Genomic DNA, 23,480 nt, shown 5'->3' on the forward strand with positions numbered 1-23,480 from the left:
ATAAAACCAGATACTTTAAATACAACCAAATACAACCATAGACATCAAATACAACAAAACACAACCAAATATATCATACACAACTAAACACAGCAAATACAACCAAACACAACCAACACATCAAACACAACCAAACACACCAGACACAACCAAGCACATCAAATAAAACCAAATACTTAAAATACAACCAAATACAACCAACCACATCAAACACAACCAAATATATCAGACACAACCGAATACAACCAAACACAGCAAATACAACCAAACACACCCAACACATCAAACACAACCAAATATATCAGACACAACCGAATACAACCAAACACAGCAAATACAACCAAACACATCAGACACAAACAAACACAACCAAACACAATAAAATATCAGACACAACTAAACACAACCAACACATCAAACACAACCATACACATCAGACACAAACAAACACATCAAATACAACCAAACAAATCGTATACAACCAAACACATCAAATAAAACCAAACACATCAAATACAACCAAACACAACCAAACACAATACAATATATCAGACACAACCAAACACATCAAATACAACCAAACACATTGTACAAAACAAAACACATCAAACACAACCAAAAACATCAGACACAACCAAACACATCAAAAATAAACCAATACTTAAAATACAACCAAATACAACCAAACACATCAAACACAACCAAACACAGCAAATAAAACCAAACTCATAAGACACAACCAAACACATCAGACTCAACCACACAGTTCGAATACAACCAAACTCATAAGACACAACCAAAAACATCAAATACAACCAAACACATCAAATACAACTAAACACATCCAACACAACCAAATACAGAGAACATAAGTACAGTTGTGTTCCATGACGTAGGTGTCATTCTGCAACAAGTCCCTCTGCTAGTTAACTTCTAGATTTAGAATGCAGACATGACGTCAATAGTTACTGATCTCCTCATCTAACTCCCTGTGGGAAAGAAATAAGTGTATTTCCCAGAATGTAGCTGTTCCTTGAAACCAAGAGCTCCCCCGCTAGGAAATGCAACAAAGGAGGATCGAGTGGCATATGACCTTGTGCCCCTCTGTGGTTTGTAAAAATGGTTTTAGGTTTTATTTCAATTGACCCTTCACTGTTCACTGCACTGTATCCGAGTATAGGGAGATTTATGGGGGGGGTTTGTGAGGTGCAGAGTATCTGCCCTTGTTATTCAGCCCCTTTAAGTATGTCCTACCTCCTGTTCACAAGCCAAATACCCTCTAATTGAGGATGATGGCAGAGGGTGACATGATGACTCTGCTGCAGGGGTTTTTTGTGCGACTGTGATGGAATGATTAATCACTCCAGGCAAAAATCAATCACCATCAGAATTCACTTTACAGACAACCCTCTTGTCCCTGTGTGTGTTGTGCTCTAAAGATGTTTGTCAGATTGTCCTTACGTCAGCGTCTGAGCAGGAAAGACATGACGGCAGCAAAAAATCCAAGCAGCTGTGTTTGGTCTCCCTCAAGTAAACAAATGGCAAAAGAAATCTATATTTTTTAAGCCCCATCTGTCTGTCTCTGCATCTCAATGTGTTTGTATCAGAATGGGTTCCTATTAATTTTTATGTGCTGCTGCCGTTGCTTTTCTTAATCCTCTGATCTGGATGGAATTGGTTTCATCTCAGTGGTCTGTAACACTTTCTTGTCAGTTTTCTATAATTTAGGGAATGTGATGTTTTATCCTAAATGCAAGGGCCCAGGACATTGATACCAGAGCCACTGTGTGAAGGAACTGTTCACATTTCTAGTTAGAAAGTCAAACACGCTTCCACAAAGAGACACAAACGGACATCAAAAAGACACAAAATGACCAGACACAACAAACAGCCACAGAGATGTACAAAGAGCAAAATAACCAGAAAGAGTTAAGAAAGAGCTGCAAGACGACCATTAAAAGACACAATGAGTCCAAAGAGACACAAAGTGATGCAAAGTGACCACAAAGAAAGATGAAAAATGTATAATGAGCATAGGGGGAACAAAATGAGAAAGACTTGCAAAAAAACCCATGATGAGAAGCAGAACAAAAGAGACCAATAATCCACACAAAGAGAAGATAAGTCCAGACACAGACAAAAAGAACCACAAAGAGACACAGACCAGAAAAAAATGACTAACAAATACGGTGACATGTAATAGTATCGACATAATGCACTCAGAACAGTCATGAATATGGGTATGAAACACTTCTTGAGAAGCGTTCCACTCTTGAGAGTTTTCATGAGAAAACAAATCAGCTCTTGTTTTTCTGAATTGACGATGGCTCACTTACCTCATTTAGCTTCTCTGAGAGCGGTGAAGCAAACAGCCTGTGTAGTCTGATCCAGTTTTAATTAGATTTGTGTCTGAGACATTGAGAAGTGCTTGTGTCTTTAAGTAATAAATGATAACTTATTAATTATATTATAAATGGCATTGTTATCAGTTTGTTGGCTTTGCTCAGGCAAGATGGGAAATACAAGGATTGGGAGCTATCACGTTAATTCAGAAAAACAGAGCAGATTTGTTTTCTAAAGTAAATTCAATGCACTAACGTACTTCTCACCCTCAATGGTCGCTATCTTGGCTAAGTAGCATTTTGTCGTGTCAAACATGGGGGCACACACAGGAAAGTAAAACGTTAAATTTAAAGTCAAGTGAGCAAAGAAGCTGGTAGATATTTTGATGTTGGCAACATTAGTGGTCACATGTTGCAATCATCCGCACAACAGCTTAAAACGTGAGTCTCAACCCATTGCACATCTCTCCAAATGCGCTTCCCATTTATAAAGTTGTGCCCCGGCCTGGCCACACACTCAACAGTTTTCAGCTTTTGCCTAAATGGACAAACCCCATAAAATAGAATCAGCCTCAAAAGCTTGTTGCCTTATTCTGGTCTGTTATGAGACGTGTTCACTTCTAAAACTCCCATGACTGCAGAGTTTGAACTGATGTGACTGTGCTTGATGTTTGTGTTGTGCATGCAGCCGGAGAACCTGCTGCTGGCCAGCAAGTGTAAGAACGCAGCAGTGAAGCTGGCTGACTTTGGACTGGCAATCGAGGTTCAAGGAGAACAGCAGGCTTGGTTTGGTATGTTTATTGATTCCCTTTAAGACTGAAATCTGTTTTACTGAGACTGTTTGCTAACCTGCTCCTGTCGAAATGTAGTTTACAATGATAATGATAACATATACCATAGAAACTGGTTGACTGATCAGCCTGCTAATTCAGAACTAAGAGCTTTTTGAAACCTTCTTCTTGTGACTTTTTGTTTCCAGGTGACTCCATATTTGGAAATCTTTGCAAAATAATCTTAAACCTGCAATAACTGATTTGTTATGGCCATATGGGGGCAGCAGAAACACGCTGTAAACACAGCACTGTTATATCATTGTCTTGTAAGTTGGTATGCTGAACTTCGTATAGTTGCTTTTTTTCCGCATCTAGCTGTTTCAGGAGAGATCATACCGGTCATTCATTCATCCAGTGGGGTTTGTTCCCCAAAAGTGAAGCCAAAACATCTAATTAGCCCCCTGGTGGCTAGCTACAGTATAGACCATAACCCCAATGAGGGCCATGTTAGCAGATGGGCCAAGCTACCAAAAAAATCAAGGATGCAATACGTGTTTTCTCTCTGTCTTTTCAAGTAGTTTATATCACACTAATTTAAAAAAGCAGGTGTCATGTCATGATTGACTTTTAAGATCACAATTAGATGCAGATGTATCAGTGGGACCTTCATAACAGGGCTGCTTTCTCCAATGCAAAGACTTTAGCTCTAGCACCAAATAACTGGCACAAGATGGCAAAGCATGAAACCTCTCGGAGAAGTAGAGACACATCGTCCATCTTTAATACACAATCTTTAGTGTCTAGCTCCAGTCTTCTCTCTCGTTTATCTCTGTTTTTGGTTTCCACCACCTCCTGAGGGAAATATCTGTCTCTTTAGCTCCTAAAAGCTCCACTGTGTTCACCAGCTGCTCCCTGGCTGTGTCTCTCTGCTGTTTTCTGCTGAGCAGGTAGTGGACCGTAGCTTTTTACAGCTGTTTACTCTGAAAACTGCTGCTGCTGTGGTCAAAAACAATGCTGCGAGAGTGGTGAGAGGGAAGCGCAACAGAAAACAGATAAACACTGAGCTGAAACTCACTGTAAAAAGCAGAGGGGACCACCAGGTTCAAGTGATGATTCTCCAAAGGCTCATGAATTAAGTCTCACTTAAATATTGCACCAATTGCAGTGCCAATTGAGTCAGAACCAAAAACATCAAAGTTCCTGGACAACCTGGACTTTCACAGGACTGTTCATCCTAACTGTCATTTTATCATTTTTGTCAGCGGGCTCCTGAGTTTAGCAAACAAGAAGAGAGTCTTCTTCCTCTTATCTCGTTGGACTGAAAGTTCGTATTTCTTTTTGTTTTCAGTTTCCACATATGAGCGACGCCACAGCTAGTTCTGGTAGGTAACTCGAAATATACACTAATCGTGACACTCATCATGTGACACTTCATGCAGAAGATACACTCATGTGATAATTATGCAGCATACATCACATAATTGTGGCAGCACTTCACTCGCCACTACCATCTGATATATACCATCCACCTCTATTAGCATCTATTTGGCTATAGAGGACTTAATCTCTCTCTGCTTCCTAACTACTACGCAGTATCACAGACAATTGTCTCAGCCCTCCACCACCCCAGCATCCACTCTGTGTAGGCTCCACAGGGGGTTATAGAGATAGCTCAACAGCTCCACTATCCCTGTGGTGGACTATATGGGGGAGGATGGTGCCTGGAGTTTCAGACACAAAATATCAAAACTTGTTCTACTGTTGAATAAACTTCAAATTCTAGTATGTTTACTTTAAGTGACTCTTTTGTCTCTCCAGTTCTCAACTGGAGACGAATTAGGTGTGTTAAACTGAGAGCAGAGTTACCTCAGGAGACTCAACCGAATGCAGTAAATGTATTTTTTTTTTATTCTTACTTTGACCCAGAGCCAATATCAAGATATATTAGAAAAGGACTGCAGCAAGCCAAAAGCTCTGGCTGTGCATCAAACTACATTTTCATAATGGACTCAGTGCAGCGATTCTCAGACTGTGTCTGAAATAGCTCCGTATTTGCTCCCTAAATAAAAAGCACAAAAAATATATATCTTTGATTACATGTCGTATTTTATAAACTTTATAAAATCTTAATATCAAAAGTGACTAGTATCTAAAGCCATCGAGTGAATACAGTGAAGTAAAAAGTAGAAAAACGTTCGAGGAAAACAAAAGAAACCCAAATTAGCAGTTTGAATTTTGTAATGTTTCCACCACTGCTTGTTATGTTGTATTTTCCGAACACTGAGGATGTGAGTTGATGTGGTGTCTCCGGTTCATAGTGCTCCTGTGTATCAGATCTTCATCAAACCATATGAAATGACTCACACTGTTATTTGGCGAAACGGCAAAAACACAACACACTTTTATTCATGAACCAGCAGCAATTTGTGTTTTTCTGTGTTTGCGTCTGCAGGCTTTGCAGGCACCCCCGGCTATTTGTCCCCAGAGGTACTGAGGAAGGAGGCGTATGGCAAACCTGTGGACATCTGGGCCTGTGGTGAGCTCTTTGTCTGTTTCTGTCTCAACGCCGCCCCCTCACTCTCCTTGTTGTCGCTCAGACGGTGGTTGCGTTTCCATGTGCGCAGGTGTGATCCTGTACATCCTCTTGGTTGGATACCCTCCGTTCTGGGATGAGGACCAGCACAAACTCTACCAGCAGATCAAAGCTGGAGCGTATGATGTGAGCCCGCCTCTGTCGCTGTCATCACTCCAGAAGTCAGACATAATGTTGTATGATATACTGTAATGTGGGCATGCATGGGTGTGTATGTGCTTTAGTTTCCCTCCCCAGAGTGGGACACGGTGACTCCGGAGGCTAAAAACCTGATCAACCAGATGCTGACTATCAACCCAGCCAAGAGAATCACTGCCCAGGAGGCTCTGAAGCACCCATGGGTCTGCGTAAGTACATCGAATTTACCGTGTAGCCATACAGACACACCACGCTCCCTGTTTCTGAAGACAGGAAACTACATGTCATGCCCCCAGTTTGACGCTCCGACAATTTGTAATTTGTAAATCCCCTGACAGCAAGTTTGTGAACATCTGTCCAAAGCTGCCAAAATATCAGCACCATCTGTTTCCAAACATGCGATCTCTGATATCTGCTGATACTGGGTCAGCTTATCTTGAATAATTTGTTCCACACAAGGGCGAAAGAGCAACCTATCTCAGGGATAAGCACTTCTATCTGCTCATCATCAACAAAAATATCAGGCTCCGCGGCTTAAGGGCACACCCACGACTCTCTGATATGTGCAGTTAAGATGCATGAGAGGGTTTGTTGCACATAAAAGTAAAAAATTGGACAAAATAATACATAATAAAATAATATATAATAATGAATAATAATAGTAAGGACAAACATTTCCTGGGTTCAGCATGGAACCAAAGCCCAACAGTCCCTTTTTAATTCAGTCAAGGTTGAACACACTCTTCATTCATAAAGATCCTTTCATTTCCCCTTGACTAAATATCATCAGGTTCTTTCTGGTCTCATGTCCCGTCCCAAGTTTCATGGAAATCCATTCGGCAGTTCTTGCATAATTCTACAGACAAAACAAAACAAACAAATGTTCGGAGTATAAACATACGCTCCTCGGTGGAGGTAACTACTGTAGTCCCCCCCCCCCCAACTGTAAAATGCTTGTTGTACATTAATGCATCAGTAATTGTACTGCAATATTACATGATAATTATAAAGTCCTGTAATTTAATATAACACACTTATTGCAGAGATTAAAGGGGAAATTAAGTAAAAATACACATCCACTCGCATATGCATATATCCCAGTAGTGCCCTGACAGTAAAGCATCTGTCCTCTTTAGTTCTCAACTCACTTGAAATGGAGTATTTTTCTAACGAAATTAGTATATTGCTAACTCTACTTTAATAAAATAATAATAAATAAAAAGTATCGTATGGCATATTATATATCTCATGTTATAAAACAGAATGAGTATGCAGAGTGCTGATGTTTAGGATACCATCAAACCAACTTAAATCTATTTTTCCATTGTTTTGTGTCATTTTTTTTATTTTTACCAGAAATGTCGCCTCAGAATCAAAACGTTCCAGCGAAACGAGTCTCTGCGACAGCTCCTGCCCACATAGGCCTTTCACTGACAGAGCTGCTCCTCCACGGTTTTATTTTCAGCATCTCTTTCTGTCTCTCTCTCTGTCTCCCCACAGCAACGCTCAACAGTGGCCTCCATGATGCACAGGCAGGAGACAGTGGAGTGCCTGAAGAAGTTTAACGCCAGGAGGAAACTCAAGGTGTGGAAATACCCAGTGGCTCCTAATGAAGTTGATTATTACTCTACACAGTGTCGACAGCCTCTCCTGATGACATTTACTTTGAGCAAATAACATCAGCGTATCATTTGCAAACATGCTTTTTTAAATTTCACACACTGCAAGATATTATTTCGATCCCAGTTTCTCTCCCCTTTTTTTTCAGACAGGGAGGGTGTGACATCGCTTCATCTGTCTGTTAAAGTTCTGATTTCTTTTGTCTTGAAGACAGTTACAGGACGATGTTATTTTGTGATGGTTTTCTTTTCAACAATTGTTGAATAACATGTATTTTTAGCTTTTAATAAAGCTCATGTAAACTGGGGGAGAAAAAGAGAACGGTAATAAATGCTGTGATCAGGGAGGAGGAAATGCTTATTTTCTTGTTCTCTCACAGGTTGAGTCACTACATAGTCATGAGTGAATCCACAAATATATTTTCCATCATTAAATGAAAATGTAAATGCAATTTTAGTCTAAATTGTGGTTCCTGACTCTCAACAACCACTGACTGACAGTATGTTAAGGTGGGACTTCCTAGAAGCTCTTATGCTGTCATTCATGTAAATTGAAAATATAAATATAGCACTTTTGGTCTTATTATTGTACTTTTAACTGTTTTGTTTTTTTTAAACCTCTTTTGCTCCAAAAAGGAAAAATATATTTTACAGTCTGATCTGATGTGGGAAGAATCTCCTCAACGGTTTTAAATTGTCTCTTCGACAGTGTTTCCTCCTTAAGTCAAGTGATTTTGTTTTATTTCTGGGTGGGAGAATAAAACAAGGCCCATTCTTACTTGTGCCCTCTGCTTTACCCTGACAGGGGGCCATTTTGACCACCATGCTCGTCTCCAGGAACTTCTCTGGTGAGTGCTGCCTGTTGAAAAGACTGGAGAGAGTCAAGGGAAACATCTCAGTGCCCTGAGCGGGAGAGGAGAGGGGAGAACAGGATGACATCCCATCTGTCTTCTGCCATCTCTTCACACATACATACACACATGCACACACACACACAAACCCACAGCAGGTTGATGGGCGGCAGTGTTAGAGTAAGCAGGAAACACAGCTGAGATATTTGCTTGGTTTTTGGGCCACAGATTCATCCGGTATAAGGTGTTTTTTAAATGGAGCTGAGCTTGATCCGTGTGATGGACAGATTCTCTTGCAGTGTCTTAAACCAGAAGCTTCAGTTCGTACACTCACATATCTGCATTAACGGGCGAAGTGTGTGGAAGTCTTGTCCCAAAGCAAACACGGCCATTGTGCACTCACAAGAAATGGTGATCGCGACATGTGGCTGTGATCGTCACCTGTCAATGTATCTGCCGGCGGTTCTGCTCCCTTGACTTTAAGGTTCAGTGTGTCGGATTTAGTGACATCTAGTGGCAAAGTTGTTTATCGCAACCAACCAAAATACCGCTCACCTCACCCTGCCTTTTTAAGAGTGTGGGAAAACATGCGTTGTTATTCAGATACTGTGAAAATGCAATAGGCCCCCCTCCTAATTTAGACGTAGAGGGCTCATTCTAAGGTAAACTTTTAAACTAACAGTTTGCAGCCTCACAAATAACTCAGCCTGTCTGAAAATGATGTTGACGTTCCTTTGCAAAAGCTGTGGTGTTAGAATTGTCTATTATAGGTTCAAATTAAAATTGTGCTGTTTTGTATTTCAGTATTTTTCAACGGATTTCCCCTTTTTTTGTTTTATCAAATGGACCAACTAGCCAGTTCTGTGTGTCCAGAGCCCGATATTTCTCATTCCTCTCTGCCAGAGAGCCACACTGTTGAACTGGGGGACGTATTGCTTCATTACACAGCACCAGTAAAGTAGAGAACATGGATTAATCAGATTGCTAAAAACTTCAGTAAATTATTACAAAATAAAAAATATACACATTTGTTAGATGTTTCTAAAGGTTTTTATCCTGAGTAGGAGCCAGTCGGCTCAGAGCTGACAGCCACCGACCGGGCAGAGAAGTCAGAAAGTGTTGAGATTGATGTTTTAGGTCGTCTCAGGATTTCTTAATATTAGGAAACTAGAGTGGCACTCTAGGACAAATAAATGGCAGATTTAGCATTTCTCTCGATCTAGATCATTATCTGGAACTGCACCAAGTCACTGATCTCAACACCATAAAGAGGATATGTCTGATCTTTTTACATCAAGATCCAAACATTATTTCTGGAGAAATTGATCTGAAATGCTAAGAAAAGTTATAAAAAAGTCATTTGAAAAAAGTTACTGGATCCGCCCCTTCAAGTGGATCCACACCAAAATGTAATGGCTCATTCCCTGGCCCATGTCACATGTCCTCCCCCAAGTTTGGTGCAAATAGATTCAGAGCTTTTTGTTTGATTCTTTTGACAAATAAATAACCAGATAAAGAGTGATTACTTCCTTAACCTTTTAGAAACAGCACTAACTAACCATGTGTTTCTGCTTTTTGTTGTGTTTCAGTTGGTCGGCAGACCACAGCCCCCGCTGCCCTCAGTGCTGCAGCTGGTGCCACCGCTGGCATCGTGGAACAAGGTAGACTCCTCTCAGTTGTTGCCATCATTCGCATTTTTTAAATCTCTGCTTTGTATTTACACCACTCTTCTCTCCTCGCTTAAAAACTTCACTGTACTTCGTTTGCTCTCGCTGAACTCGTGGCAGATTAAAATGGAAACAACATCCTCACACCCTCCCCCTGTCCCTCATCTTGTTTTAATCTCTCTTCCTAAATCTTCCCCCCTCCCTTTCCTTCTAATGCTTCTCAAACGTTTGCCAAGGTAAGCAGCCTCATCCCTCATCTGGGAGGGGAGAGTATTACTGTTCCCACTTCCATGGGTTAGGGCTTCTCTGCCCTGCAGGGTATTAAGAGACAAATTGTGTGCACGCAGTAGCTTAGATGTGAGTTGTGCTATAAGGGAATGCTTTTGAGTGTTTTGTGCAAAAATTTTACATTTGTGCAGTGTGGCTTTTAAGCTGGGGTTCGCTCACCCACTCAGAGCGTCAGTGTTACTGCCATGAAGGATTAGCATCAGCAGAACTGTGCCGTTTCTAATAGCTTTACCATTATGAATAGCATTGAAAACACATACTTTATGGCTTCTGTTTCCCCCTCGTGTGCTGCTACACCAGAGAGTTGTGCACAGTTCCTGCCCGTCAATGAACCCTGTAGTGATTCCAACTAATCCAGCCTACACTTTGAGATTAACAAACCCATTATCACATACCTGAATCTCCATTGCACTTCCCTCATGCTTTCACTGTGGGAACCCCCCCGATATGTGCCTGTGCGTGCATCTGTGTGTGAGTGTGTTTGGATTATGTAGAGAATTAGTTAGACTCCCCCTCTTGCCTGATGCCCTCTGCTTATCTAATGCTTTTGGCCAATGGATCAGGGTTAGGAGGTGCCAGTTGGATGGAGATTTTTTAATGTGTTTGTTTATTCGTTGGGGTTTTAATGTCTTTTTACAGGACAGACTTTTTTTTCTATCCAGAGGGAGGGATGATTTTTTTTTTCTCCTTTAAGGGTTGTGGGGAGGAAACGTGGAGAGATAAGCACTGTCACTCTTTGTGTGCTCTGCTTGTTCATTTTTGAGATTTCCAGTGCTTTGATGAGCAGGTGATTTTTTTTTTGCATGCATGCGAGTTAAGAGCTGTGGTCATCTGAAGGTGTATGATGTGTACTCTTCCATCTGAGGGTGTGTCATTCTGCCTCTCTGCAGCAGCCAAGAGTCTCCTGAACAAGAAGGCTGATGTCAAGGTAAGGCAGCCTCTCTTGCCTCCCCTCTGTCCTCCCTCATTTTCATTTGCACTGTTTCCATTTTATGTCCTTGGCTCTGGAAGCCCTTTGCCCCTTAAGAAACACTTTTATTATTCCATAAATATTTCAGTGAATGGCAGATGCAGTTTTGGAGGATTTGACTTTGTCAAGTGCTGTAGCGCTCACTTTAATATTTTCAAGGTAATGGTTTTGGGCTAAACTCCACAGCATAATGTCTGTGCCATTCCCTGCCCTTCACTTTGATTTCATGTTTTAATTAGGAGATGCATTAATACCTCTGTCTTTTGCCTTCACTTTATTAAGTTGTCTTATGATTTTAACGTTATCTAATGATACTGATAATTGGGGGAATCCCCAAAAAGTGGCTAGCTGGCATTAAAGTCTCTGGACTCTACTGGAGGGATGCAGCACCATTCAGGTGGACATCTGGTGACTGTGGAGGACACAGCATATTATTCACATCATTTTAATACTCATCCAATCAATCAGTGGCCCAGTGTGCCCTGTGAATGGAGGCCTTTTCAGTCTTTGTCTCCAGTATTTATTCTGGTTCTTCCATTCATTTGTCACCCGTCTGTAACAGTGTAGGTATACATACACTCATATCTCAGTGACTTATTGACACCTTTGTCCTTGAAATTACATTTACTATACAACACCATTTGATGGAATTGAATACTAGGGCTATCAAAATCAGAAGCAACACACATCTTTTTTAAAACTCGACATTTATTAACATTGTCAGGACGTGGGCGAGTGACGGGCACACAAAGGACACGATTGTCACGACGTGATGGAATTGGTCAAATGTCACTGGGGACATTTCTTTTTCCAGTATCAAACCATTAGACCAGGATCTTTCCCTGAACTTTGCCCAATACTGTGAGAGAAGGTAGAGTCAGAATTATCAACAGCATGAATCCATGGAGATAAAGTGTCCAAACAGTCCAGGCTGCTGCTGGTGGTGTGATGATGTGGGGAAGGTTTTCTTCACACAGTTTGGGCCTTAATACCAAACGTTTAAATGTCACAATGTATCTGAGTATTGCTCCTGACCATGTCCGTCCCTTCATGGCCACAGTTAGCATCTTCTAAGGACTACTTCCTGCAAGATAATGCTCCATGTCACATACATGGTTTCATGAGCATGGCGGTTACGTCAGTGAACCCCAGTGAACCTCAGTGTCCTCCACAGTCACCAGATGTAAATCCAGTAGAGTCTTGTGGTAGAACAGGAGATTTACATTCTAGGATTTACTATATATAAGTATGATAAAAACCAGTTGTTATTAAGGATAACAGGCGCACCCTTACACATCCATTTACCCTTTACTAAAGGAGAACAAATGTGACTTTTATTCTAGAACCCTCCTGATGGTAACTTCTCTTTAACTGGCTGGTTTGACAGAGCTGTGTTACCTCCCCTCCACGCTCAGTCACCTCCATTTGGCACAGCTGGCACTTTGCATCACTCCACTGAAGACATTTACCCCCCCTAAATATTTCCCTGTGCCAAAGCAAAGCTCATTAAAGTACGAGGTCGGAACTATTTCATCTCCTGAAGCCGTCTTGAGGCTGAGTCGGAAGTGACTCAGACCACACTGACGTTATCGGTGCACCCCTGTTAGCTCCTTTCTCCTCCTCAGCCTCACAAGGGACGCAGTGAACTTTGTCACAAATGTACGTTTGCATGCAAGTTGTATGTTTGTCTGCTGTGGTGCGTTTGCTTGCACGAGTGAGTGTGAAGCCTCTTTGTTAACACTGGATGAGCAGTTCTCTGTTCGCTGCCTTGGTTAAATTTGTCTCAGAAGTTGGATGTTGTATCGAGATATTTGACATCACTTCTTATCTAGAAATAAGCTATTATGTTGTCTTCACAAATAACATGTAAATTCACATTAATAACTTGTATGACTCCGTTCATAATACTTTAGCAAAAGCTGTTGTCTTGTGCAAACGTTTTACTCTTGTGGAAATGAGAGCCTAACTTGTGGACATAAGATGCAGATCGAATGTGCACAAGACACAAGAGAAATACAAAAGTTAATCAATGTCTTAGTTTGAGCTACTTTTTAAAGAATGTTTCTGCCTCAAACTCATGCACACATTTCAATTGCTAGTTTAGAAAGTTTAGATCTCGTTCATGTAAGGTCATATTTTGTGAAGGAAACAATAATTTTTACACACAATATGGATCTTGCTATATAAACGCTATGAATCTTGTTCTTATGAGATGATAGTGATTCTTATTTCTGGGCAAAAATAAAAGCTTGTACGATCAGTTTATACTGTTCTGTAGATCTTCTTCACGCAAGACGATGAGTTGTGTGTTCCCTGGACAAGATTGTGTGTTTCTGCTCTCAAGATATCTATCTTGTCCATGCAGAATTATATTTTACACACACACATGATGTGAATCTTGTTTATTTTTTTTAAAGACTATACTTGTGTGCAGAAGACGAGATATGCAGCATCTAGCTCTTACCAAATAATATTCCCTTTCTATGAGGGATCTAAGATTTGGATCCCGTTTACATTATGGGCAATTGTTTCTTTGCATAAACTTTGGATCTTTTTCATATGAGATCTGGATCAAGAGATAATAACTTTGTTCAAAAGATGAAACAAACAATGTATATTTTTTTAGATCTGCTGCGGCTCTGTATACCTGTTGGAGTTGAAGGTGTAAGAATTGTGTTTAAAGCCTCTGATCACTCTCCCTCTTGCTTTCTCTCTGACACACTCTCTCACCATTAACCTGCACCCCCTCTTTCTCTGCACACTGTCCCTCGCCTCCCTCCCTTCCTCCCTTCCTCCCTTCCTCCCTCCCTCACTCCCTCCCTCCCTCACTGCCTCGGGTGGCCTGATGCTAATCTCAGATTATTTCCCACCAGATGATTAATCTATCATTACATAATCGTAGCTCTCCCCTTGCTGCACCCTGACGTCACGCCAATGCATACAACCCCTGGAGCTATTTCAGTATCAGCACATTCTATTTTCTCTCTCTCTCTCTCTCTCTCTCTCTCTCTCTCTCTCTCTCTCTCTCTCTCTCTCTCTCTCTCTCTCTCTCTCTCTCTCTCTCTCTTACACACTCATCTCAGTTTCCTGCAACTTCCTGTGAATTTGTTTCAGGTTAGAATCAATTGTTTATATAACGGTTGTGGTCGATCGCTGTATCATCGGGGAGTGATGGTGAAGTCATGATAAGAAATAACCTTTCTAAAAATATTATTTCTTTTTTATGTCCTGATACTGGAAAAAAATGTTCTTTTATATTTCAGTGTGAAGCAGGACATTGTCATTTACTGTAAATGATTCTAAAACAAGGGCGACACGGTGGTGCAGGGGTTCACAGCAAGAAGGTTCTTGGTTCGAATCCTTTTTCAGCCTGCTGTGTTGCATAAGCATGTTTTTCTTCCAGCTTCCTCCCACAGTCCAAAGACATGCAGCTTGGGAAGGGGGTTGATTGGAGACTGTAAATTGATATTGTTTTTCTCTGTGTGTTGGTTCTGTGACGGGCTGGTGACCCGTCCAGGATGCACCCGGCTTCTCGCTCATTTTCATTGTCCCCCGTGCCCCTCAAAAGGATAAGAGATAGAAATAATAGATGGATGGCTTTTCTGTAACTATGAATGTCTAAAACCTTTCTACTAAATGTAACTCCGTTTCAGCTTAGACCCAGTCATCTAGATGTGTTTTGATGTACAACTCAGCAAATCAGTATTTAGAGTGAAGTAAATCCCTCCGTGCAACCTTGTACCCCTTCTTGCCTTGCTAACAGCAGGGTGCTTTTGGTTTTGGTCTCAATAGGATGAGCCCTAACTGTTTGGTGACCCAATGACCTTAACTGTAGCAGATAGCACAGGATGAGCTCTCCTCTCTTTATGTAGAGCATTAGTGGATGAACCTTTCAAACGTGGCAGTACTGTACTCGTTTGAAGCTGCAGTAATATATTCATTTAATCAAAGCTGGATTTCAGGACTTTCACATATAAATGAACATGATCACTTTATGCTGATTAGGCCTAATTAATCCCACACTATTGGATGTGGAGAAGGCGACACTCGATGGAGAAGACTGCCACAGCTAGGGCAAAAAAAAACTAGGAAGGCACCAAGAAAAGATTTTGATGCTACAGATAACAAGAAAATCAGCCTTTAGAGGGAAGATTGACGTTTGTAAAGTTTTGAAGTCGGATGGACTAAAATTGATTATTGTCTTGAAACTGAAAACCTCTGTGTAATCGTGTTTGTGTGTTACCTCTTACTGCCAGAAGGGGGATATAAAGTTGTTGGTTTAACAGCACATCAGATTATTTGCAATGTGAAAGGAGTCGCTTGCAGAGGGAATTTTCCAGCGACTCAGCAGCTCTACACACGCTCTGTCACACCCTGTTAAAGCCCTATGAGACAAACTGTGATTTGTGAATATGGGCTATACAAATAAAATTTGATTGATTGATTGATACATAGATTTTCAACATCTTTCAGCTCATTGCTTTGATTTGCCAAATTTTGGTTCATTTATCACTGTCCACATCAGCGTCATTCAGCAGTAGGCGAGACTTGTCAGTGAAAAAGCTCAGATAAATGCACTATATGCTGCAATACCAGCACTGAGCAACAGATGGAGAAAGTTGGTGTCTAGCCGGTGTAGCAAGTGGAACATTTAGCCACAAATGAGAGATGTTTGGTGGAAGTCAAATCAGTGCAAAAAGGTGAGTGAGTTTCAGCATGTGAAGAGAGGTTTGTTTTGCTACCATATTAGCTGTAACGATTGATTAGCCAGTTCATATGTCAGTGTTTTCTTCTTGTTTTGCTGCTCTCTAGTGGCCACTAATAACATGTATAGTAACGTGTAGTGAGATGCCTCCTTTCAGCCAAACACCATGTTTCTTTAGCGCTAGAGTTTAGAGGAATACCTCTCTATGTAAATCTAAAAGGATCTGTGTTGAATCTGAAACAGAACTATGATAAAGTAATTGTTGTGCAAATCGAGCAAACCACTTCCATCCGTTTCCTATGGAATTAAACATTTTTCTTAACGTGCTAATCTCCGTAGCTTTCCTTCTCTTAAAACTGGAGACAGTGTGTTACAGTCATTTGTTTTCCTGTAAGAGCAAGATACCGTAATGTGCTTAGTAGGAATATAAATCACCTCCTTCCTCCTAACGGCAACTCTCATTAGACATAAATGCCCATTTGCTGCAGCACAAGGCTCATTTTGTGCGTCTCTCAGGTGGTGTGGAGGATTGCTGTGGTTATCAGCTCCACAGTGGTCCGTCTCAACATCCTCTCCATTCATTCTCTCAGCTCTATACTCAGGGAATTAGAGCTGACAGGAAATCTTTTGTAAAATTCAGGTTTTTTGAGCTCTTCCCACATCCTCCCCGTGCTCCGAGCCTGTTCTCTCCAATCCAAGATGGTTTGATGGAGAACAGCGATCTCACTGTCTCTCGCTTTCTCCTCCATCCTCTTTCTCTTTCATCCGTCCCTTCTCTTCAAGCTCTTCTAAGCAAAGTGTCACCCCTCCACGCATCGTCCACGGATTCCCAACAGACTATCACATTGACTGTCACAATTATTAACATCAGCGGAGACAGTGTGTGAACAAAGCACCTGAATGTCACACTTGAGACTGCTGTCTCGTGATTCAAGTCACTGAACTTTTTCTGTATTCATCCAGACCAAGATGTTTTTGTTGGGTGAGTCATGTTCAATGTCACAAACACAGGGAATGGACAGCAGCAGAAGATCTGTGGACTTGGAGGCCACCACATTGTAGTTGTTCTGTTATCAGACAGCGGTTTGAGAGTTTAGACTTAGGTCTCTCCGAGTTACTTGCCGACTTTGTTCGCACACGATTCTTCTCACCTCAGATGGCAGCGTTGCTGAACGGCGGCGTGTCAAAGTAAGGACGCCACAGAAGAAGGCTGCGTAGATGATGGAGTTTAAATTGAACTGAATGCTTCCTTACGCCTCTGGCTGGTTGGCTGGCAGGATAAACAGCACGGCAGAGACCTTCAAAGGGGAAATGCTGATGCTTAAAATTCTCTGGCTGATTTTTGCCCTTTGATTTTCAGTGACACTAACAGGCAACTCTAATTCCAGTTTAATGCAACAGACGGGGGTCACCTCAGTAGCTACAGAAGCTGTTACCCCAACTTTACTCAGGAGTGTAGAGCTGCAGTGAAGGTTTTTCATTAGATATAATGACAAAGAGACGTAAGCACTTCATCGTCTGGAGACACAAACGCTGTTAAATTTTAATCTTTTTAATTTGTCTCGATTGGAAGCTCATGGATCATACTGAAGCTAAATTTCAGGTGATCAAAAATGTATAATTAATTGATTTATTGATGATTAGTATGGGGTTGAAAGTATAGCTGTTGTCTTTATACAAATGCTAAACTAGTCTAGTGCTGAAATTATTAGTTATGATTAGTCAGTGATTAGTTATAATAATACATTTTTAAAAGCTGCATCAAGACGTATTTGCAAATATTCTTACATCATCTCTAACTCCAGTTCTCTTTCCTACTCTTTTCCTTCTTCACTCATTATTGACCAGCATTTCATTATTTTAATTTTTTTTATTTTGTCCACCACAGTCGTCAATCACAGGCAAAACCACGCTGAGGAAAATAATGAGCAGAAAATAATGTTAATTGGGTTCAAGCATGAAGTTGCCGCAGCGTGATTACATTTGTGTGTGTGTGTGTGTGTGTGTGTGTGTGTGTGTGTGTGTGTGTGTGTGTGTGTGTGTGTGTGTGTGTGTGTGTGTGTGTGTGTGTGTGTGTGTGTGTGTGTGTGTGTGTGTGCTGTGGTTGGTTATGTCCATACGTCCTCCTTACACTTGAATGTATAGCTCGTTGTTACTTTCTTATGTGTGTCGACGCTGTGTCTTTTTGACCTCATCATCCTCTGCTGAAATGAGGCAGCCGGATGTTGTTTTACTCTGGAGAGATACATTAAGAGACCCTCATGTCCGTGGGAAGAACACACAGAGTTTGACAAAATGGATGTGATGCTTGTGTCTTTATCTCTGACAGATGTTGCAAAGGTGCACATCTGTCACTGGTTTAATTTCCCATCTGCCAAGCCAGCATCCGAAGCCAGTGAAAATGAAAAAGCTCAGACTTGAAAATCCGAACTCTGACTGGGGTTGTGTTAGATTTTACTGCAGGTACAAAGGAACTGACATGATTAATAGTACAAAACCTTTTTGTCTAATTAACGCTGTAGTCAGAAACGCAGGGTAAAGCTTTTTGGATCTTTGGTGTGTCTGCTCTCTCAAACCCTGGAAGTTGGACGGCTGCACTCTGTTCTTCATACCCACTTTTTATTTCTCCAGAGCACTCTGCTTCTGCCTGCTATTTTTACCTCTATTACACTTTTTTTTACACAGTAACCACCCACTTTACAGCCAGCAGATGGCACCTCTCACCATTGCTGCGGAGCACTAATATAGCACTTTGTGTTTCCTGCACAGCCCCAGACAAACAGCACGAGAAACAGCATAGTCACCAGTCCCAAAGGCAACATCACAACTGCTACACTGGTATGCAGCTCTGTGTCCGTCCGTCCGTCTGTCTGTCAGAAACACGGTCAAAATGCTGTGTGTGTGTGTGTGTGTTTGTGTGAGAGAGAGACATAGAGACAGAGGTTAAGGATGGATGGTTGTGCTGTATTAGTTTTACTTTGTGTATTAAATCAGGTTCCACAGCTTTCAAAGGAATAGTTTGACAACTTGGGAAATGCACTTTTTCTTTTCCTTGCCTGGAGGACGGTGGAGCAGGCTGTAAACTTCACAAACAGAGTCTCGACTTGAAACCTCTAAACTAACGGAAATGGAAGTGGAGACGAGTGATGAAAACAACGCAGGGCGAGACAGTGCAGCTTGTTTCTGTTGGCTGCTCCAATACTTTCAGCTGTGATGTCTGCCTGACACAGTTGACAGCAGCTTGTCAGCAGCAACACTGTGCTGTGTGATTGGGTTTCACAACTGAGCTATGACAAACTAACCTTGCCGGCAGCTGGATTTCTCACAAGCTAGGATTTCCTTCTTTCCAGGCTCCTAGCTATTGGCTTGTGGCCAAACCACAGTGGTTTGGCAGGGAGGAACCACCGGTGTCTTAGACCCAGTACATGCCTGGTATTCACATGTAGTTTTTGTGATCCGATCACAGCTCTGAGTGCGTGTGTTCTCACCTGACATTAAAATGTGGCCCCACATGCATCTTGTAATCGGATCTGAGATCGGATCTCACTTTCCCGCCTTATATGCAAATAGACACGCACATCATTTTCACTCGCAAATATATAATGCATGGAAGCAGCAAGGAGAAGAAAAACAAATCAAAATAACACAGACAGAGGCTGAGCAAATCACTTCTGTTTGCTGTTGTTGCCTGTTGCAACAGTTTAAATGACCGGTATGTGTACGTGTTGCTGCTTACACAGAGGAAGTCGGTTGAGTAGGCGGTCCTTCAGTGTGGCCAGGACCACATTCACACTGCTAAAAGAATGTGGAGACATGTGGCTAATTAACCACCTCCGAATTTTGGTCTGTCGTGATCGTGTCGCTATCTATGAGTGCGTTCACACCTGGACTCCGAGCTGTCAGCTTGTGATCGCATGCAGCACATTTGAATACCAGGTTTGTACGGGGTCTTAGGTGTGACGGCTGCAGGAAGCAGCTGTTAGCATTAGCAACAATATCAACTCCTAAAGAGGTTTGTGTAGATGCTGCAGTTATATCAGCATTTCTTCAATGAAAACAAAAACAACTAGCTCTTCTTCTAAGTGGTTTCAGCAAACGCCTTAGACAGTGAGTGACAGATGCTTTATCCACAACCTTTCAAGTATTTATTAAATGAGCCTGCCCTTAAACAGTTTCCAACAAAGTCTTTCCAGTTGTAAATTGCATCCGGTTAATGATCATATTTACTCTGGGGTCAGTCTCCTTGACATTAATGAGGAAATTTCTTCCAGGCCCAGGACACAGAGTTGAAAGGAAAAATATTTATAAGAAAAAGCATGAACCAACAAACCTGTTTCTCTTTGGGCACCTGACTATTGTTTTAAGATAGACTCAAAAAAGTGTGAACCTCTCCTTTAAATGAACAGATGCCAACACACACTCTGATGTTTATGCATCAGGTTTTCTGTGTTTAATCTTACTCAAACAGAGAAACAGTGGTTGCCTAAAAACACTGAACAAAGTCCCCCGAAAGATAGTTTTTAGATTTCCTACTGATTTAAAAAAAGAGATTTCTCTTCAGTGCGCTTTACGGGTGCTGTAATTTCGATTTTGTGACCTTGGACAGAGCTGTGCTAGCTGTTTCCCCCTGTTGACAGTTTGAATGCTAAGCTAAGCTGACCCGTCTCCAGCCAAAGTCTTAGCAAGAACACAAGTTAGTGCATTTCCCAAAATGTCCCATTTCAAAGTATTTAATAAAAAAAAAACAGAAACTGTATGTTCCACAGTTTACAATCTGTAGACTCATGTCGTATGAACTTTGGATGTTTGTGTATTTTATTTGTCAAGATCTTTTGCAAACCGCTGACAGGTTTAATATTGACATGACATTGGAAATATAAAATAATCTCTTTATTGTAGTTAAAGGATACGTCTGGTGTTCTAACTAAGGGATATAAAGACCAAAACCAACAATGTGTTAGTGCCTTTCAATACTTTCTCACTTTACTACTATGTCAGTCACCCATTGTAGTTTTTAGCAAACATTACTTAAAAAGAACGAAATAGCGCTTTTGTTTGGGACTATTTTCCGCAGCGGATTAATCTGCACTTGGTGGGTATGTAGCATGGTGTGTGAGGCATTGATTCAAATTAAACCGCACTATGTGTGTGTTCATGGTGATGACAGAACATGTCACCCAGTGTAACAAGTGGAAATAAATGTAGCTCTGTAGCTCAGAGGAATCACACGCTGTACATACACACACTTGTCACTAGATGCTTTCATTGTTGGTTTTGGTATTTTATGGGATTAATCAACAACAACAAAAACTGACTTATCCTTTAAAAGCCATGAACAGAACTTAATGTATGTTTGGGTCATACAATGTCACATGTAGTAACTTGATGTATTATTTAATGTCGTAGAGAGAGAGTTGAGTTTAATAACTCTAAACATTGCTTTAGATCACTCATTCTGATTGATAGTTTCATTCTGAGACATTTAGGGATTTAAAATCATCCTGATGTTTATGATCATCACTCTACTATTCGGAACTTCTGCTCAAATTGAAAATATTTCACTCCTCTCTCCCTCTTTTCATGCACAACCTGCTCTCTATTAATCTTGTTTCTCAAACTTTCATCTTCTGAAACATTCCCTCATGCATCTCTTCACTTCTTTATCATTCATTCACTTCACACACTCTTTTCACTCCTTCCTACCTTCCATCCTTTCTTTCTTTCTCCCCATTCTTCCTCCAGGAGCCTCAGACTACTGTTATCCATAATCCAATAGATGGGACCAAGGTACACCTCCCCTCTCTCCAACCATCTCTGAAATTCTTTCCTGTTTTTTACATTTGTCATCGTCGTCCTCACCCTGTTTTTCTCTATCTGTGTGGGTAAAGCCGTACTGTATTTGGAAAAGCCTGTTGTTTTGCAGGATGTGTTTATTTCATTGAGAATCTTCTACGTATTTCTGTGTGCATCTCTGTGTATATTTATGAATGAGCGAGATCGAGTGTGAGATGGTGGAGCTGTGACCCCTTGGAGGTGTTTTGTTGTCTTATACTGCCCCTCTGTGCTCAGGCAAATGGAGCTCAGTGGTCGCGCTGCTGTTTGAGCAAGACTTTCCACCAGATTAACCCCGTCCTACTGTTCAGACTGTGTGTAACAGTGGCTCAACGTCATGTGCTGTACAGTCACCTGTGTCCGTCTTTGCTGATTTGGCTCAATCCACAGACGGGATTGTGCCAGTGTGCTGCTGAGTCACACGCTCATCTGTTGTGTTCTTTATCTTTTTTGGCAATTTTGTGGCATTAAGTTCCAGTCAGATGTGGTAGATATGATCAAGGTCTTGTGTACGTGTGTGCATGCATTTATGAGTGTGTGTGTGTGTGTACTTGTGGGTGTATACATATCTGAAAGGGCATTTACATTTTTTCAGAATAATTGAAATCTTTGTCTGTGCACTTTGCAGGGATCATCGGACAGCAGCACCACGACTATTGAGGATGAAGATGTGAAAGGTAGGTTATACACTAAGGGGGGGGAGGGATTTGTGCATCTACTATCATACAGTTCATGAGATGACTGCAGACGTACTGTCGATAACCACTAATGAAAGTGAAAGGCAGCGGAGGGGTGATGCATACCCTGTGCATGCTGTGTCAGGCAATGCTCATACAGCTAATAAGCTGCTGGCCGTGTTTCTTATGTTACTGGTTGCAGAAGTCTATATAAGCTTTAAGTCATGTCTATAGTCCTCTAGGATGCAGAGAACATTTATTTTTTAACTATGTATGACATCATTTTCTGACTTTTTCACGACGTTTCTTGTCATATGACATTATATGATGGGGAGCCTTTTTCTGATCAACATTAGCTTTAGATTGTCTCTCTATAATTACAGAGATATCTTGGAAAATGTGTTTTTTGGACACTCCCCTTCACCAATTAACTCCGATAGTTAACATCCCCATCAAGATTTGTCCAGGTGTTAAATTATTTTGTCTTTCGGCCATGCCGGCATGCAGGGTAATGATGATGAAAGTAAAATAGATTAATACATGATATGAATTTTAAGGGGAAAAGTCTTCAAAGAGTGTCTGTCTGTTTCCTAAGTGTACACATTAAAGCACATTACTGACTCTAGGTCACCTTCACTTTGGCAGGACTCAGAACGCAGTACACAATCATTACCAAGGTAAAGAGAGAATAGAGTTGAAGCGTGGGTCACAGTATGTGTGCAGCTAACATCTGGATTGATTGTAAATACAGTAAAAATGTTGCTGAAACACTTTGTGTAGACTCACCATAAAAAACAACAGACCTCAGCATAATGAAAGCATTTAGGTTTACTTCTTATTTAGAGTTAGTTTTCCAATTCCAAATAAGATTATAAATCTTTGACCTATCACTGTATCTGAGAGGGGTAGATCTTAATTTATTTCTAATTTAACACATGCTGCACTATTTGGAATTGTATTACATCAATCATTGCTTTTTAATTCAGGCGTTTGTAAATATTTCAATGAGTTGAACTTTTAGATCT

At 41.0% G+C, this 23,480-nt stretch overlaps 1 protein-coding gene across 11 annotated transcripts in view; it reads left to right on the top strand.

Annotated features, from left to right (window-relative positions):
• The window catches only part of LOC118098183 (calcium/calmodulin-dependent protein kinase type II subunit beta), a 49,431-nt gene that overhangs the window by 19,294 nt on the left and 6,657 nt on the right, over nucleotides 1-23,480 (top strand). For 5 of the 11 annotated variants that reach the window (XR_004694128.2, XM_035141773.2, XM_035141771.2 and 2 more), the window contains 11 exons: nucleotides 3,031-3,133; nucleotides 5,568-5,651; nucleotides 5,740-5,834; nucleotides 5,933-6,055; nucleotides 7,347-7,430; nucleotides 8,271-8,313; nucleotides 9,906-9,977; nucleotides 11,162-11,199; nucleotides 18,716-18,784; nucleotides 21,689-21,733; nucleotides 22,407-22,455. Coding sequence is in view for 10 of the 11 variants with exons in the window: in XM_035141773.2 (XP_034997664.1) it covers nucleotides 3,031-3,133; nucleotides 5,568-5,651; nucleotides 5,740-5,834; nucleotides 5,933-6,055; nucleotides 7,347-7,430; nucleotides 8,271-8,313; nucleotides 9,906-9,977; nucleotides 11,162-11,199; nucleotides 18,716-18,784; nucleotides 21,689-21,733; nucleotides 22,407-22,455 (805 nt within the window). In the remaining variant the exon portion in view is untranslated. The remainder of the gene's footprint in view (nucleotides 1-3,030; nucleotides 3,134-5,567; nucleotides 5,652-5,739; nucleotides 5,835-5,932; nucleotides 6,056-7,346; nucleotides 7,431-8,270; nucleotides 8,314-9,905; nucleotides 9,978-11,161; nucleotides 11,200-18,715; nucleotides 18,785-21,688; nucleotides 21,734-22,406; nucleotides 22,456-23,480) is intronic. The other 6 variants (XM_047344471.1, XM_035141777.2, XM_035141778.2 and 3 more) reach the window with 5 other exon arrangements.

This window comes from Hippoglossus stenolepis, chromosome 18 (assembly GCF_022539355.2).
Source record: "Hippoglossus stenolepis isolate QCI-W04-F060 chromosome 18, HSTE1.2, whole genome shotgun sequence".
In the NCBI taxonomy this organism is placed as follows: Eukaryota; Metazoa; Chordata; class Actinopteri; order Pleuronectiformes; family Pleuronectidae; genus Hippoglossus; species Hippoglossus stenolepis.